At 31.5% G+C, this 17,844-nt stretch overlaps 1 protein-coding gene and 1 pseudogene across 2 annotated transcripts in view; both read left to right on the top strand.

Annotated features, from left to right (window-relative positions):
• Positions 1 to 17,844, top strand: part of wgn (Tumor necrosis factor receptor superfamily member wengen) — a 45,265-nt gene that overhangs the window by 14,821 nt on the left and 12,600 nt on the right. The window contains exon 3 of the mRNA XM_088189557.1: positions 8,622 to 8,756. Within this exon, the coding sequence (XP_088045683.1) occupies positions 8,622 to 8,756 (135 nt within the window). The remainder of the gene's footprint in view (positions 1 to 8,621; positions 8,757 to 17,844) is intronic.
• On the top strand, positions 6,042 to 7,057 carry LOC148233519 (lysozyme-like; annotated as a pseudogene). Its single transcript, XR_015810502.1, has 4 exons — positions 6,042 to 6,058; positions 6,110 to 6,180; positions 6,386 to 6,538; positions 6,610 to 7,057. The product of XR_015810502.1 is annotated as a lysozyme-like (transcript).

The following is a 17,844-nucleotide window of genomic DNA, read 5'->3' as shown; positions in this document are numbered from 1 at the left end:
AAATAAAAATTTATTTATAGAAATAACATAACATCATATATACATCTAATATATTGTTGTATGTAATTGAAGCACACCCAATAGTGTTCTCGTGTTTTTTTTATCTTATTTCCACACAACTTCTGTCACTTCTTAACAAATATCAAAGAAAACTTATTATTCGTTGCCAACTTACATTATTTTTGTTTTTCGTTTAATCAAGTTTTTTGTGATATATTTCTATACTCCTCTTCCAATTTGTTTACTCAGAAATTGATTATAGGAATTATTTTTAAATTTACGGGAATTACGACAGTGCTTGTAAAGATTATCTTGTCGAGTAACTACATTTTTTTAAGAAGGCCACCCAAACCGAATTGGCATCTATCTGTGAGTGACTAATGCATTTCGACGTTACATTTGAAATATGTTACTAGAATGACATGCTTTTAGTTAAATACAACTTCTAGAATATTAAATTGTCATACATAAATATTAAATGTCATGTATCATTTTTTTTTTATATATTTATTACTATTAAAAAATAATCCCAAAAGCATTCAAGCCCCTTTTAAAATATTATGTTATATATTAAATTGGAATTTTATATGAATATTTATGCTTTTTTCATTTCATTTAAAATTAAGTTAATTATTTTAACTTCAATAATTATTTTAAAACATATAAAACGCTTGTCTATTTATTATTCCATTAAATTAAATTAAATTACTTTTTAAGAAAACTCATATATACTCGTATAAGAGAAAATGATTATGTCTATGAGGAATATATAAGTCAATAGATTATACGCTTATACACTTTTAATCGCATTCAGCGAGTCACCGGCAACTACGTAAAACATGAGCGACGCGCAGGTGCTTTAATTCAAATGCACACGTTGTTCGTCTCTTTTCGACCAAACTGCTCTTAGTATTCAGAGTGTGTACTGGTTTTGACATTATGACATTACGCTCAGCGAAGTTATTACTCGTTCAAGACTTTTTCGCACGTCTCGACGTTAAATTTGCAAATGTGTATCTCGCGGGACGTGGGTGTGTGTTTTTTCTCGTTTCTCCTAAATTTGCAATGACCAAAACTGGGAAAAAGGTACGTGACCGGAGAACGTAAAATAAAAATCCAATAAACCATTTTCGTCCTGACCGAACCCTGAATTTTAATTTCTTTGATATCCACAATGTGTCGGTGATTCTCAACAATTTTTGGCAGTGCGTGCTTTCGCTGCTAATTGTGCCGTTTTAATTAAGACAATCGGAAGTCCTTGTAGAGTGTAACGTAACGTTAAATCATATTCAAGACTTGTAGTATAATTTGGGTTAGTATATCTGCACCGGATATTTCGTTATTTAAGGATGTGAAGGGTATTGTGTTAATTAGTAGAATACATCTGTGTCACTTTTAGGGTAGACGAAAACAGTTATTCTGAACTAGCGTCGTATCCGCCAATGCTAGTTTAATATATTGTGAGTGTAATGTTGACTTTACCAACTACTAGCCCATAAATATTTTCAGTTTGTTGTTAAAAATATCCTTGAGAAAGTTTAGGGCAACCCAAATCGAACTTTGTTGAAAAGTCTTTATATAATAGTTATTTGCTCCATGTGTGTGTATATGTTCCAGGGAATGTATATTTTTTATTGAAATCATATAATATATTTTCACCAGTTAATCTATATTTCTATTGGCGAAAATATTATTTAACTGATAGGCGCTACGTCCATTTGCTTCAAACCTAAACGAATAACCAAATCCAACATGAACTAATCATCTATTAATGGTTCGATTATAAGTAAATAAATAAAATCGATTTATTTTATTGCATTTAAAAAAAAATATTTTACAATTATTACATACTTAAATTAACTGATACAGGTAGGTTTTATTTTATTTTCATATTTCATGTACTTCTTTTTAAAATTTAATTTAAAAAATGCTCGCATTAAAATGTAAAATAAAATATATTTTTATGTTTCTATGATAACTTTTCGGTAAAATAGGATTTAGGATGAATAAATTTATATTCTATCAAACTCTTTAAAGATTTGAAAAAGCTAACAATAAAGTTTACTAACACATTCTTGCCGATAATAATTTATTTTCGCGGTTAATTAATTTAAACTGTTTTTAAGGCATGCCAGTATTTTAATTTTTAAGAACACACTACACTTAGTTTAGTAGATTTTTTCAACATACACATATCAGTTAACATGTTTTTGATTTGGTGTCTACATATATTATACATACATATGTATTAAGACATCAGAAGGTGACTCAATTTAGCATTTTTACATTTTAATAAACTGTTTTTAATTAGAAAGTAACATTATAAACATATATTTATAGAAAAAAATAAGAAGTTAAACAATAGCTGTGCCTCCGTTGGTGTAGGAGCTTTCTGCAAAAGCATAACGAGCCAAGGGCAAAGCCCCGGCGTTAGGCCTTCTTTGTGTTGTACGCTTAAAACTAATCTATCAACTTTTAGACCGTAGCTCAGATCCCTGGAATGTTGGAAAGAAGGTTTTTCGGATCTAAAACTTCTCAGATATACATATATGACCGAAATTCCCATCGGCAAGAGAATATTTTCTGAGAAGCAATTTTTTATCTCGTTCTAAAAAGTGGTTCGGTATTCGAAAAAAATGCATAAAAATGTTTCAAATAACTTTAAAACAAACGGTATAATGTGATATAGTTAAAAAGTTAACACAAGTATAAATCAAGAATAACAAAAAAGGTTGCAATTATACTTTTTTTTTAATTCTGATCATCTTGACTGTTTTCCTTCAATGCGTCATGATGACCATTATTAACACTTCCTCCTCCTTGGAGGAGGATTATTCTCAAAAATATAATAATAATTTCCGAGATGGCCTTTTTCTTGTTAGTGTCCTTTGATATTTTGAACATCTGACCACCTTACCAAGAGACAAACAATAATTATACAATTTTACCAGCTCCTCGTAGCTATCGTTAATAACATCATTGTGCTTGACAAGCTTGTTGAGGATCTGATGGATGGTTCGAAAGTGCTGACGTCTTAGCCGCGACAGACAAGAATGAGGGACGCAATCGCGACTTTATAGAGAATTAGTGCGCAATATATTATAATTTCCGACCCTCCCCCTCACATTTTATTCTAATTTTTGTTGCGACACATTGATAGACTTTTAATCGTCAACGTAGTTGCAGTAAAATTATTCGCTGGACTTTTTTTTATGAAACAATGGTTTTAATTATGAATTTGGGTATAAATATATTTGTATTGTAAGGTATGTGTAATTTATTTGGCTATTTTGCTGATACTTGATTCCTGTTGTCTTGTCTTTTTTGCACACCGCTGCTTTAGGGCACTCTAAAGCTGAAAGTAGGCTCCTAAGCAATTTCAAAACGTGCTTCTTTGAATAGATGCTACACTGAAAAAGCAATGAATTGTATCACAACGCTCTTAGGTGAAATGCATTAGGTTACAAATAAAGATAGGACCCATACTCATTATTGTAGATATATCTAGAAAAGTGAACTATATTCGATGACGCTACGAACTAGCGTATCGTACAAAACGCGAATCGCCAATAAATTATTAAAGTGACACGTGCTCCGCATAACGAAGCCGAGGATCCTTGACGCCTTATCGTTATTAAAAACAAAGAAAGGGATCTTAGTACTGGCTATTAATCTTTGAATATATAATGTTCTCTTTAACTGCGGAATCAGAAAATAATCGCAGAGGCCCATAGCTAGTGAATACAGTGACTGCGGCATCATGACGGTGTCGTTTTTGACCAAAAAAATTACGAATTAGCAATTAAAAGCGCGTAGATGTGTTAGATTTCCTTAAGCAAACAATGTAAAACTGTAATTCAATACTCCTTATTGACTGTACGAAATAAAACTTTATTGTTGTAAAAAAAGTAAGGAGAACTTTGACATCGATCGTACTTGGCGTGCTTTTTTAATCTTTCTGTTGGACCTTTGTTTCGATGATATAACCATATCCTCACGACTCATTTCCTTATATGACGCTTTTGAGCAATTTTGAGAGATTCAAAAATAATTCTACAATATGGATTTGTTAAAAATTCAACTTTTTTTGCATCAAATTTAACTACTACTCGTTTTATACCTAAAATGTAATTTAAAGTTGCTTTACACGACCCTTACGAAATACTATCTTCTTCAGCAATATCCATAATACTGATTTATCGATTACTTAAACCAGTAATTTAAAAAAAATATTTTAATGGTTCGTCCATCTTTCTTGTCATCTTCGTCTTCGTGGTACTCATGGAAACGTTTGGATATAGTACCTCGCCAAAAGCTATTTCTAATATTTGCACTACTTCATTGGTCTTTATCCTCAAATATATAGTCAATAATATGTGATTTATTGTCTGAAAATATGTTTAAAATTAATTACTTATACTTCTTAACGCCTAACTTCCACGCATTTCCAAAGTTTTGATTTTAAAATATTATATATTTTTTTTATTGAATTCGAAACTATTTTACTATTGTACTATATATTATACAAAAATCTGCGACATTTCAAGGTCTGACCAGATTTCTTAAATTTGGATGCATTCTGTTCCTACCGCACCAGACATCTGGTTCCTCGCATTTTTGCTATACGCGCACACTCACACGTGTCTTCTACACGTGTCACTGCCTAGGGACAAGTCTTTAGGTTTTATGTGCACCTAAACAAAAATAGAAGCGCAGAGATTTATTGTGAGAACGTCCCGAGAACGCGGTGATGCATCGTCTGTGCGAACGTTTTTGTTTTTTTTTCTATCTCCGATACCATCTGCCAAAACAAAACAGAGAATCTTCTATTGGCGGGAAGAGCGAAAGTTTCTGAATACGCTTCTTTGAAGAATACTACTTCCATTTTCATTATTAATCTAATTACATATCGATTAGGGGCGTAAGTTGTATCCATATTACAAGAGTACGTAGATTTCAATCGATTCTAGTATGTCTTAAGAAAGTATTATTTTATTTATTAATCATGATCGAAGAATCTCTCAATTTATTTCTGGATTGCTTCATAGTTTTAAGATTAACTTTTCGAGGAAGATTTTGCTACTTAGTTTTGTCCATCATACTGGTTTTGATTCTAATTAGATCATACCATTCAACGCTATTATTTTTATCTAACTTCCAAATAGCTGTCAAATCCTTGTGATAGTGTGACGTAAAAATAAACATGAGAAGCAATCATCTGAAGAAATTCTCATCACAACATTTTTTTCTTATTTTTTTTATTTTATTAAATATTTCAATAATTCAATTTAATAAAAATTATATTAAAAAGCACGATAGATGAGTGGTATTAATCGCTGATTATTGACCTGAATTATTATTGGGTTCGAATCGCATATGAACCTTATTGCTTTTTTTAATTTCAATCGTATTTGGAAGATCTGATCTTATTATATAATTGTAATTTTGATTGATAATCACATATTAGGTTTTTACCTTTCTTTGTATATACAAGTTAATGCTTATCCAATTAAATGGATATAGTTAACATGTAGCTCCATATATCCAATATCCCTTTTTGAATTCTTCAACAGCCAATCTTTCTATAATTTTTTTACTTGATTGCTTATTATCAGGTTCTTGATGAAGATTTGTTTGACTTTATCAGCATATGAGACGATCAAAAATCTGTTTGATACATATTATAAAATATTGTTTTCGTATATCATTGAAAATAAATATTAGATATTACATACACATAGTTTAAAAAGTTGACAAATTTTTTTTTTTTTTTTTAAATAATACTAACTGCAAACAGTTTTAAAAAATAATACTAACTGCAAAAAATAATTTACCGCATTTACTCTGCGTATTTTAATTTATAATTTTTATGTTATATAAATGTATCGTTACCGTTCTATAGCTAATTTCAATAATATAAATTTACTTAAGATAAATAAATGGAAAATTGTAATTATTCAAGGTCCATATAATATATACTATTGTAAATTTAATATATATACCATTACTTATTTTGTTGTGATTGATCAGATCAATCTAAAATGTCTTTTAATAGAAGGTTTGCGATTTTCATACTTTTTAATTATTTGTGTTGCGTAGTTTATGGAAGAAGATTAGAAAGATGTGAACTAGTCAGAGAGTTAATAAAACAAGATTTTCCACGTGACCAACTGTCCGATTGTAAGTTTTTATTTATTCCTTGTACATATGTACTCATAAGCATTACTAGGTTCTAATATTTTTCTGAATTAGATTTAATAAACACCGCATCTCATTTGCTAATATAATTGAATTCAAAGTTTATCATTAGTTTATATCTAGCTCTACTTTAAAACCGTATCTCATTTTATAGTAAATAACTTTATTCCCATTCAAATAATTTTAGGAGTATGTATGATAGAGGTGGAAAGTGGCAGTGATACTTCTAAAAAAAAACCACATTTACTCGGAGGACTTTACAGGTGGGGATTATTTCAAATCGATGACGTATTTTGGTGTGGGAACTCAGGTTCAAACGATTGCAATACTGATTGTGAAAGTAAGTGTGAAAATGGCAACTTCATTCCAGTCGAAACGGAGATTCATATTACTTATTAAAATTTATTTTAGGTCTAGCTCAAGATGATATAACTAAGGCTGCAAAATGTGCGAAACAGGTTCACCAAGAGAGTGGTTTTAACTCATGGCCAGGATGGGTTAAAGGGTGCCAACCAGGAATATTAAGAGATGTGACTATCGATTGTCCATCCTAAATTTATTTCCTAACTAAACGTATTTTTTATGTATAAATATATGTTATAAAGAAATTTATTTATTATAATATTTATGCCTTAATATTGTTAATATTCTTTTCAAAGTCAATGGTAACAAAAACTTATGAATTATATTTTAATAATATAAAATAGATAATTGTGACATTTTCAAAATAATCTCATGTAACTGCATAATTTTATTAATTATTCTAAAATAAATTTCTTCAACGCATGTTTCACGGAACTTTACAATTTCTACAAAATTGTAACTAAGAATCATATCTATAAATCATGTTGTGCATCAAAATATAGCATTTACTTTTATTCAAAAAATGATATGCTTTGTTATAAAAGGGTTAATCTAAAGTCGTTTTTAAAGAAAATAAAATATTTTTATAAGTGAAAATATATTTTCACTGACAGGTGCTAGTAAAATTATATTCTTATTCAAACTTGACATGCGTGAAATTTGTATGTTTCAAAAAACATGTTTACTATATCGACTTTACTATTAAAAAGTATTTAATCCGAGTTATTAAAGTAAATTCTATTAACTCTAACTATATTTTTCCGGACCATTAAACAAACAATACAATTTTACTGATGTGCTTTAAAATTAAAATTATAAAACTAACTATAATTGTAAGACGATACCTCACTAGTTAAGTTCAAATTGTTGAAACCGAAACCTAACCTAAACAAATTAACAAAAACAAACTTGACCTAACGAAGGTTCTAAAACTTGCATTAGGTCAAGTTGGATTTGATTAATTAGGTTAGGTTAGGTTTGGGTTTTAACAGCAATTAAATTTTAAATTTTCAAATATAGACAGCTCAAATCTGTCAGTATTCCTAAACCTGGTGAAGAAGGTTTAGGAATACTGACAGAAGGTTTCTCGGAAGCACTCCGTAACATGTGACGGATTTAATTACACTTTAATTTTTCTTAAACAGTAGTTTTGAGAAAGGAGTTTAAAATTAGATTTCAAAAATGTTTTTTGCCGTTTGGCGAATGGTCGCCACACTTAGGTTCTATATTTTTTTGAATAAATAGTAAACATATGTTCTAATTCTTGCGATTAATAGAATCTAAATATTTTTTTAATTTGTTCATTTTCATAACACTGCGCTCCTAATACGTAAGCACACAAGCATAGATATGTCCGACGGACACCAGGACAGTTCTGTCCGAGCTTCGCCACATACGCAAACTGTCTGAAAGCAGTCTTAATACTTATTAAAAAAAAATTAAACGGTTGTCTGATGTATATTTCAAAAGAGCAAAAACTTGCTATAATATGTGATGGTTTTATATGTTTGGAATATTTTTGTTAAGAATAGATAAACATTAAACGTGCACATGTGCAAACGTGGTACTCGGATCTGCCTGTCCGAGTCCGATCCGTTCATTTGAGCACGGATTTTTCTCACCACACACGGTCGGATTTGTCCGCTAGGGACCCGCGACGGACAGATCTGTCAGATGTGCCGCGCGTGTATGGCCAGCTGATAAATAAAATAAAAAGTGTTTTTAAGTGAAAGGTTCCTTCATAGGAAAGTTTAGTAAACCTTAAGAAATATAATAATAGTATAATACAAATACAAAAACAATTGTTTTTATACACATATAACTTAACTGTAATATATCTCAGAGTAACTGCCTAATATTATGATATTTATTTTAAAAAATCGCAAAAGAACGTTCTGTTAAAATCATATCGTGAGTTATGGATCTTTATCAAAGAATGTTTTGATTTTTCTAATATTATATGTATTAAGGTACTCCATATTGTTTTATATGTAAATATTATCATGTTCAGTTTATGGATTATTATTAAAAATATTTTACAATCATGTTTCAACTTTCAGATGTCGAAGGTTTAACAGCAAAGTTAAACCTCATGATGGCGTACGCCGACTCAAACCAATTCCAAGATTCAACCCCTTCAAGTCCTGATAACCAATACAGTAATGTGCAGTGCGCGTATCTGGAACAATTACTCGGTAAGATATTTTATTTATTACCGACTTTTTTTGTTATTATTGTACTTACTTAAAACTCAGTAAACATTCAAACCAAGAAATTCAGAAAAATATAAAACATATATAAAAATTATAATTAAAGCTGACCTTAATATTTATTATATTTATAGAGATTTTTAAATTTTGCAATGTGTAATATTTACCAGGCGCGTACGGTGAGATACGTTCTTTTTCGCTCGCTCGCGTGTTAAGTAACGAGAGTAAGCGAAAGGGAATGTATCTCACCGTACGCGCCTGCTACTTACACATCACAGGAAGGTAAATGAATTTTAGGATTTGAATTAGCTATTTATGTTAATATGCAATAAGTTATTTAAGAAATTTTACTCATAAACTCCTATTCCCATAAAATAAAATACTAATCATTATTAAGCCGCGTATCGCCAAAATAAAATACTGATATTTTCCTCGATGGAAATGGCGTGGCTCAACAATCTACACAATGCGTAAAATTATGAAGTTTAACTGTTATTTTTCTTTAAATAAAATTTTAACGAATAATTTATTATAATATTATTTTTTGTATCATAAATGCAAATGTGTTTTATCACAAAGATTTTAAATATATTTTGCAAAAATTGATATTTGCAGAAAACAATTAGCAACAAGACGCATTTTTTATGGCATTTTACTTATAAATACAAATGTAATAAATTACTCAACAAACTTATTCAAAGGAGTAGCTCAATAATTATTGAGTGGCTTTCTTATTTCATTTTACAAATACATATTATTTGATTGTTTTTATTAACACATACATATTTTTATGTATCTGGATAATGTATGAGTATTTTGCTACAATTTTCGAGGCTACCTAAAATATCTTCGATTAATTCGCACACTGATTTTTTTTTAAATACATAGTTTACTATATGTAAGTTTAACTTTCCCCCTATTTTCAATGGCAACTAATGTAGTTATTAATAATATTGTACTCAACGCATCTTCAGTTATCTAAATCGGTAACCATAGATCAATTCACCTTTCAGTTAGACCGCGTGACCGTTAAACAACCGCCTTATTTATTAATTCCGATCGCGATGTCCGCTCACCATTAATAGACAAAAGGCGAATTGGTATTCCACGTGACGAAGGGCGTGATTTGTCTTTCCAGTACCAAACTAAGCGGCCCTGGAACGTGGCCCCCCCCAGCGCCGGCGATTAGGCCCCACACTGGGCGGAGGAGGAGAATAAATTTGCCCGATTTGAATCAAAGTGTAGGTACTTGTGTGAGGAATAATGGGAACAATATATACATTTTTTTCTAAGCGATTATAGTAAAATTCTTAACTAATATAAATAACTTCCCTATTTCGTGACAACTCCCAAATAGTTAATAACCACTCGAATCATATTTAAAGAGTTATCGTAAGTAATCGTCCTTCAGTTTTACTGTAACGGTGACAACGTAACGGGATAATAAATTAATAAATTTGGCTTCACAGTTATTAAAATGTATATTCGACATGTTATAGAAGTTTTAACTCACAGCATTTTTTTAATACGGAATAGTTTGATAATCTTATTTATTGTAAATCTGAGCTTTTCAAAACAAATATCAAGACCATACTACAAGTATTCCAATATAAAATGTCTCTTCTGCAGTTCAGCTAAAATTTCAACATTACATTTAAAAACTTCCAACAATTTCTTATTCAAAACAAATCTACAGACTAATAGAAAATTAATTTTTATATTGTATGATTGAATTTTCGCTACTTAATATTTTCTGTAGTTGTTGACTGTGTTTACACTGTTGTAACCAATGTTGTGAAGTCTAGTCGGAAATTTTCTAATTTTTGTAATTTCGACCCGAAAACCGGGACTATTGAAACTCGCGATAATGACTGTAACCAAAAATAATCATTCATCAACAATTGAGAGAAACAAGTGTAAAGTATGGGACCACACAAAGGCCCTCGTTACGACTAGAAAAAATGTTCACATAAATAGCACGCAAGAGTTCTCCGGTGCATTAAAAGAATATTTCTTTATTGCGAAACGGTCACGGGAAACAATATATCACCAGAAGACAAAATAACACCGTAATACTACAATACTACCGTTGCACAATTCCGCCTCGGAGATGTCCATCAAGCAAATAATTAAAAAGCGAGTGCAACGATTGGCTGGATGATCGCTGCATGGTTGTGATTAGTCAGCAAGCTTTGCAGCCCTGTATATTTAAAGCTGATCTCCAATGAGGAGAGGGCAGACACCCAAAGTCACTCGAAGACACTGCCCGCCCGCGGACAACATACGGTCATGAGAGAGAAACTCCACCATGCGAGCACCACAGCAGAGAGGGATCAACCTCCGCTATACTGTCGCTGCCACACTAATCAGAACTCTAAGGATCTGACATCATCCCTCCGTCAGCTTCTCCGCCACCGTTCGGAGAATAGCGTGTAGCAATATGTAATAAATTATTAACAGTTTCCGCCTGCGTCTTTCTGGCTTCGAAGTCACACCCCTTAGGGTTACTAAATCTTTAAAATTATAAAAAAATATTTAAACATAGTTTCAAAATTTAAAATTATATTTAGTAAAAATAATACATAATATTTTTTTTATATCTGCGACTCATTTCAAAAATTGGAAATGAAATAAGTCAATATTTTACGTTTACAATACCACGATTCCATAACTCTGACAAAATGGTAGTATCGGGTTCATCAACTTAACTGTTCCTCTATTTATAATTTTAATGATTAATAATCTTAAAAACAATTACGCATATTATAATTTAAAAAAAAGCCAGTTTTACTCGCGATAAAAGCATTTTAACCGTTGAAGAAAACAATGGGACTTTTCATTTAAAACGAAACACCGTGGGAGACCACCTTAAAAATTAAAGTACTCTCCATAAATCATTTATGATTAAATATTTTTTGTCTTGAGAATAAAAATGTGCCGTTTGTAATCTGCTCTTGCGGTCAACATCAATTTGTTTCAAAAAAACTAGTCAACAACCACAATGTTGTAATTGGTCATTCCACTGGAAGGGATGGAAAATAAAATTCTTTATGAAGGAGGCCATGGGAATTTTATTTAAATTCTTAGGCACTCTCACAGACACTCCCTTATAGCAGAATAAATCGGTATGAAAACGGTCGAGAAGCTTTTAGCCAAATTTACAGGCGTGAGAATCTAAATATTGTGCTATAATTATATATAAGGAACATTTTTCCAGGATGTGATAAACGAAAGAGTTTCTTTGTTAAATTGGGACACCATTGTGAGAAAACATTTTAACAAATTAAATAAAAAAAAGTACCTGCCTAAATTAAAAAGATTACAAGTATCCGTTGCAAGTACTTTGACAAAGGATAAGAGTGGAAATCTATACAAAAAGAAAACTCTTTTGTAATTGTTAGTACCGACACTTCTACTGACACGAACACTTGAACACTTGTGCTTTGGAATCCACGGAATGGAATCCAAAGGAAACAATAATCGTTAGCCGTGTGCGTCCTCAGAATGAAATGACGTCCGAGAGGTACAAGAACTATTTTCGTTGCGAATAAATAGAGAATGCAACGAAGACGTCACGATGTACAACGTCAATGGCTTGTGCTGAATTTAGACAATTCATAGACGAATCGATACTAATTTTATTTTTAACTCTCTTCTTTGTTGATGTTCGATTGTTACGTTTTTGCCACTAAAATATGTTATATTTTTATCATCTTTGATTAGAATCGTGACCATCTTCACGTTCTTTCCTAAATGATTATGTTAGTTGTAGGCTTGTTAATGATTACCTTCAATGATAACAGTGGTTATAATGAATATTTCCATGCTATCATTTTCAATTCCGACAGCAGTTCTTAGATTCCCATATATCCTCATATTCAATATTGAATGAAAACATCAAAGTTGTATATCTTTAATCGCATAAAATTATTACCAATACCCAAAAAATTACATCAAATTCAACATTGACCCAAATCGACTTGGCTGTCCAAACAAAACACGACTTGCCAAATTGCATCCAAACCACAGTCTCGGCACGACAAAGAGTTGTTTTAAATCATGTTAACATGCAGACATGCACTGCATGCTATTTTACGTCTAAATCGACCTACTGTTACTAAACTGCACAATACGTGCCACGAAATTGGTAGTCGACTGGTGTAGATCGGACATATTGGTTGCCATTTAATAGCGAATACATTTGCGGTTTGCGGTTGTGTCGCATTATGCAATTATAGTAATGATATGGTATTACATTAGTATTTATTGTTGAAAAAATATTTACAACAGCTGCTAGTAGAGAAAGTTCTGAAAGTTCAACAACAAATAATCCATATGTTCGAAATTATTCTATAGATTTTTCCAAGCGCTCGATAACACCAGTTGGCAAAATATATATACATATGTGTAGAGTACGCTCGGGATAAGGATGCCAGTTTGTTATTGTGTGCGTGTACATGTATATGGGACGGAGAAGCGATGTAGCGTGTACTTCGTTGTCTCGCTTTCTCTTTTAAGGACAGTCGCTGATTCGTCAACGCTGGTATTCGTCATTAAAGTGCAGTATGGCACAGAAGTTCGATCTTCTCTAGTGATTTATTTTAAATAATTTTGTGTTGACATTGGTTTAACCCAGATATACCCACTGTCCCATGGGTAGGTCACTAAACTCGTGCCACTGTTTTTTTTATTTATAAATTAAATTTTAAGGGCATATCTGGGTAATTGATATCAAGGCTTCAAATATACACTGTAAGTTATTCGTTCTCTTACCCGTGGATTAAAATATTTTAATTATTTTTCCATTAATCCGTACGTTGTTAGTTTTTTTACACTATTCTCTGTAAGGCTTAAAAAAGTTATTATTCTTATCGTTGCGCCAATGATAATTTTTTAATTTATTCAATGGATTCTAATGATTTAATAGAGTCGTCGAGCCATTAAACAATCTGCGAATAATTTCTTTCCCCATTTTATATCTTTTTGCTGTTGAAGAATAGCTACAGACTTCATTCTTTTTTTGACTAGTGAAAGATTTTGAGTTTTGCAAATATTTAATTAATGTCATCAATGTCTGGTTTCTTCGATTATATAATATATTTTTAATTGTTCGTTAAAATTTTCAACTTAACTCAGATGTATGTATGTTAAATAAACATATATTTTCTTTTAAAATAAAAATAAAAATATTCTGAGCGAAATTGTTTTGAGCCACACAGTTCACGCACACAATAACAAACCGGAATCCTTATCCCGAGCGTACTCTATATGTATATAAGATGTATAGAATAGATAATCACTGATCCTATTATTCTACTGCCTATATATCGATGTTTAGCCATCAAAGGGTTGGGAGCCTTTCATAATTGAGATTAAATGTGATACTATTATATATAGTAAATTATATGTAGAAGCACGTGAGATTTTTCTTTACCTTATTCTTAATGTCTAAGGGTTGAGATCTCTGTTTTTATTTCGTTTTATAACTAACCAAAAAAATGTATTTGTTAAAAGTATTTTTTTGGACTAGCCAAAATTTTTCTAAACTCATTCATAACTCTATACCCAGAAGACAATTTATCTTTTCCATGACGTTACGCATTTCAATTGTCACCTGACCTGTTTATTTATATCCCTAGAAAGGGGTTTAATTTTTCAATGATATCTTTCTATAAACAGAGAATCTCAATTATATACTATAAAAAAAAGATAGCTGGGATTTTTATACCTAAAAATGCTGATTTTTATTTTTTTAAATTTAATTTTCCTAAAACAAATTAATTGTTTAGAACATTATTTGCTTATTCACAAAAGTATTTATTAAAGTAAAGATTATTGTAGTAGCATAATTTATCAGTAAACCAAATATTTTATATTTTTTTTAAGAAAGAGATACTGACGCGTGAAGATAAATAACAGGCCACCCACTAATTAGACATTGGTGTTTAAAGGGTTAAGCAAAAAATATTATATAAAGACCTGTCTTTCAATAAAATTAAACCGATTCATTTTTTAATATTGACGTGAATTTTCATCTATTAAATTTCTCCAATTAAAGGTTTAACACTCAAATTCCATCAAGTAGTGTTTTTGAGGCTACTATAACTGAGAGTCGTGTCATCTGCATATCGAAACTTTACCAAAAGATCGTGATTCCAAGGGTTAAATTCAATTCTCCCGTTAGAACGTATCGTCTCTGGCCTTTGTTTACAAACAGTCTTCAGAAGTAGAACCGCACACGCTATGAAAACTAATCGAAACGGAAAAGTGAAAACGGCAAGTGCACTCTGAAACGTTCAAATATAAACCTGACACTTAATAACAACTTCCGTTGGGAGTCTGGCCGCTCTCTTGGCCGGTTCCCTTCTGGTCTTCCTTTTTTCGAAAATATTAGGTATGTGTATTTCGGTCGGAAAGCAGGAAATATTCATCAATTTGCCGCTGGGCGGCGAGTTCCGCATTTATTTTCGGCTCTGGGAATTTAATTAATCTCGGCTGAAATTTACGGCCGCAACGCCACAACTGGTTAACTGCTCGGGGCTTGCGGCCCACGTGTGAATCGAGGTATGTATATCGATAATCTGCGATAACATCCAGAAATATCGATGTGCAAATATCTCCACCATAAAAATATTTATTTATTTATTTAATAAAATTAGAAATTTCTATGTACCGTATTGAGCAGACGAACGGCCATTGCCAAATCCTTTAGTCCTAGCCTTTACAGGCAAGAACAGAGGACGTGACCGATAACTATGATCGCCGTTTGGGGCCCACATTTTAACACTGAATGCCTTTGAGTAATTTCTAAATTTAATTACATAAACACTTCTGCGAGTTGACAATGAAACGTATTCCAGCGTTCTCATAATGAAAACATGGAGGCAGTAATGTATAGTATTTTGAAGTATCATTTTATGTCATTTTGCAAAAGCCGACAAATATTTTGCGTAAATTGAATATTTACGACCGAAAAGTTTTCACTGATATTGTATTGGTGAGTGCCCACACAAACTTTTATAATTAGCAGTAGCGTAGTTTTAATAATATGACAATTTAAAAATTGCGATTATTTGGCACACTTTTTGATCGCACGCAAATATGCCAGTTGTACGTGACAGCAGCCGCCGTCCGGACGGCATATGAAATTTGTGGCAGTGTGGCCGCTACTAGGAAGTCGGCGACCTCGGCCGACTTCAGTTGTACTTCGGTTCGGACAACTTCCAGAGAGTGTAGTGCAAGCATCACAGTGGTTCGATAAAAATGCTAGATAGTCTAAAATAATAATTTATTTAGCACATTCTAAAATCTTATTGCATCAAATATTTTGTATCTAGAATTCTAGACCAAATTAACCTATTCAGTTTCGTCTTCGGTTTCCGCCAAATCAGAGACACTATTCCGTTGGTTACGACTACGTTATATATGTATATTTATTAATTAAATCATAATTTGTTACCAATCTATTTCAAGGAATATTTATTTATAAATAACGTAGTATAGAGGTTTCAATACGAACGAAAGAAAGCCATATAAATTATACCCGTATTTTAATTTTATTCCATAAATGAATGAGTTGTATAGGGTAAACTTGTACAATATATAAATAAATTTGAAGGGTAAGACTCAAAAATAATGTTTTTCTTAAAAATGTTGATTCAATCTGTTCGTCAGTGGTTCAGTCAACTTTAAGCCGAGCTTCAATTTCTCAGGAAGGAGATCTTCCGATTACATGAAAGACGCTGGCGCAACAGTAATTTGCAATTCCTCCAGAAAGATAACTGAGAGTTCAAAAGCAGGAGCGGCTTTCTTGGAAACAGTTGAGGAATGTCAAGGAACGATTTCATGGTATTCGACTTTAAACCAACATGTACAGACGTTCAAAACTTACATTTGCCTGTCGATAACTGTGCTTCCAAATTTTTGCTTGCGTTCTACTTTTGAACCCATGCCAATGCGATCCCCAAACGATCGCGGGTCACCTTGCTTTCTGGAAAAATGAGATCATTAAAATTATTCTGCTTGCCAATTCCAGTTTCCTTGCGAAAGCTTTCACTTTTTTCTGTTTTTTTTTTTTTGCATACACAACCGTTATATATACTTTACTCACGAGCGGTTCCCAAAACCAAGTTATATGATTTATATTTGAGAAACTCACTCATCAGGGTCCCAAAGAAAAGTCAAACCTATAATTTAAAAGGATGTTCAGCAACATTTTTTTCAATACAGATTAAGTTATGCTTATAATTAAAAACATATATTCATAGTTCTTTAGACAGCTTCTATTCGAGCTCTTAATTCTTGAGTCCCATTTCTCATCCACCCTTGTACCAAAGTAATTGTTTTTATGTTTGGTGTAGGAAGTGATATTTTTGTTGCATTTAATAATTTAGTTTTACGAATGTATGTATATCTTCAAACAATGCTTGTTACTTGGTTCATTCCCCTTTTTATCAGTTTTAGATTTAACAAGTATTACTGTATCATCCGCAAATCTAATGTTATTTATAGTTTTACGATTCATCAGTATCTTCGGATCACTCTTTTAGAGCTTCTTGAAATATTAATTCAAAATACAAGTTAAATAGCAAAGATGATAAGATACATCCTTGTCTTACACTGCGTCTAATTTTAACATATTTGCTGAATTTTGTATTAACTTTAACATTGACTGTTTAATTCCAGTACATATTTTTCATAATGCTTAACCTTTAAAAGTCCAATTGCATATATGTCATGCCCAATATATTTTTTGATGCCATTTCAAATGACTTGATGATAAAATTTTCAGTATTTTATTGCATTAGTTACTCAGAGATACTTCTATTAATATATTACGGTAAAATGATTTAGTAATCCCTAACCATTTTACCTGGAATTGTTTAATTACTAAAATTCATCGTAAAATCCATTAATCCATCGATGGATTTTGGAAACAATTTTTTGACTAGTCCGTGCCAAAAGCTCAAAACGACGTTTGATTTGTTATCCATGTTTCTCAATTTAAAAAGCTTTGTTTTTACATTAAGGTGGTACATATTTTCTTTAAATAAATTAAATTACTGTTTTTAAT

This window comes from Plectrocnemia conspersa, unplaced genomic scaffold, assembly GCF_051122295.1.
Source record: "Plectrocnemia conspersa isolate PC_06_02 unplaced genomic scaffold, ASM5112229v1 ptg000008l, whole genome shotgun sequence".
Classification (NCBI taxonomy): domain Eukaryota; kingdom Metazoa; phylum Arthropoda; class Insecta; order Trichoptera; family Polycentropodidae; genus Plectrocnemia; species Plectrocnemia conspersa.
Note: the sequence above shows the minus strand (reverse complement) of the source record. Positions and strands in the feature narration are given on the sequence as shown.